The 1,406-nt window shown below is 34.6% G+C and overlaps 1 protein-coding gene across 1 annotated transcript; it reads right to left on the reverse strand.

Moving 5' to 3' along the window:
- Positions 1-212: 212 nt before the first annotated feature.
- On the reverse strand, positions 213-1,151 carry LOC142098466 (olfactory receptor 1G1-like). Its single transcript, XM_075181311.1, has one exon. It carries the CDS (start codon positions 1,149-1,151, stop codon positions 213-215), a length of 939 nt encoding a protein of 312 aa, XP_075037412.1.
- Positions 1,152-1,406: the final 255 nt, after the last annotated feature.

The following is a 1,406-nucleotide window of genomic DNA, read 5'->3' on the forward strand; positions in this document are numbered from 1 at the left end:
CATTGTGAGCAAACACATATTGGGTAAAGTGCTGATCATAAAGCTTAATGTTGAAGCAAATAAAAGGAGTCATATAAGAAAAAACATAGGCGTCAGTAATGAAAATCAATAAGAGCAGGATCCAAGATTACTACCATTTAGTTTATTTTTATTAACAACAAATTACCAAATGTAATTATTCACATTATGTTATTTCACCATTTAGCAAACTCTCACTTACTGATGAGTACATTGTTGTACCCCAGTATTCTCAGTAGAGCCCTTTTCATATCCTTATTCCGCAAACTGTAGATTAGAGGGTTTATCATAGGCGTGACAACTGTGTACACTGTAGTAAAGACCTGATCTAGGACATCAGAGTATTTTGATGGTGGTATGATGTACACAGAAAAACCTGTTGTATTGTAAATAATGAAAAGGGTGAGGTGGGATGAGCAGGTGGAGAAGGCTTTTTTTCTGCCATCCTTAGATTTTATCTGCAAGATGACCCTGATAATTTTTATGTAAGATGTCAAAGTGAACAAGACAGGGAAAAATCCGAATAACAATGTTTCCAGATAGATAACAATATTCAACTCTTCAGTGCCAGTACATGAAATGTTCAACAGAGCTTTAGGATCACAGAAAAACTGGTTTATATTATTTGAACGACAGAAGAACATTTTTGATACTGGAATTGTAAACACAAATGAATTTAAGCATCCTGATATCCAAGTACCAGATGTAAATAAGAGACAGTTTTTCTTACTTAAGATATAGTGATAGTGTAAAGGATTACATATAGCAACATATCGGTCATATGCCATAATGGATATGAGTATATTCTCTGTGAAGCAAACCATGACATAAAAGTACATCTGGGTGAAGCATTGTATGTAGGATACTGTATTATCTCCAGATAATAACATGTACAGCAGTTTAGGGACAGTAATGGTTGTGTAACAGATATCTAATACTGACAGTTTACAGAGAAATAGATACATTGGGGAGTGTAACTGATCATCAATATATATCACTGTAATTATAAGACAATTCATCAGAATTCCAAACATATATAGAAAGAAAAACACAATTATAGTTGACAATGTATAATCAGATTTTGCGTAAAATGACAATAAGTGGAATTCTTTAATAAATGTCATGTTCCCCATGTTAGATTCAGGTTTTTCTGTAAAGAAACAATATTATTAATTTAACCCATTTGCATGTATGTGGGGTGGTAGTATCGTCCTAAGGTCACTCACGCTCACTCATCTCAGGGTATAAAAGTCAGTGTTAGACAAACAGAGGTGTCTACTTGCTGCTGTGATGATGATGATGATAGGTGAGACAGAACTCTGAGGCAATCCTGTCTCACAGATGTCACATGCTCTGCCATAACACTCAGGATTATCTCTCTGCATCTC

The sequence above is a fragment of the Mixophyes fleayi genome, chromosome 7 (assembly GCF_038048845.1).
Source record: "Mixophyes fleayi isolate aMixFle1 chromosome 7, aMixFle1.hap1, whole genome shotgun sequence".
Taxonomy (NCBI): Eukaryota; Metazoa; Chordata; class Amphibia; order Anura; family Limnodynastidae; genus Mixophyes; species Mixophyes fleayi.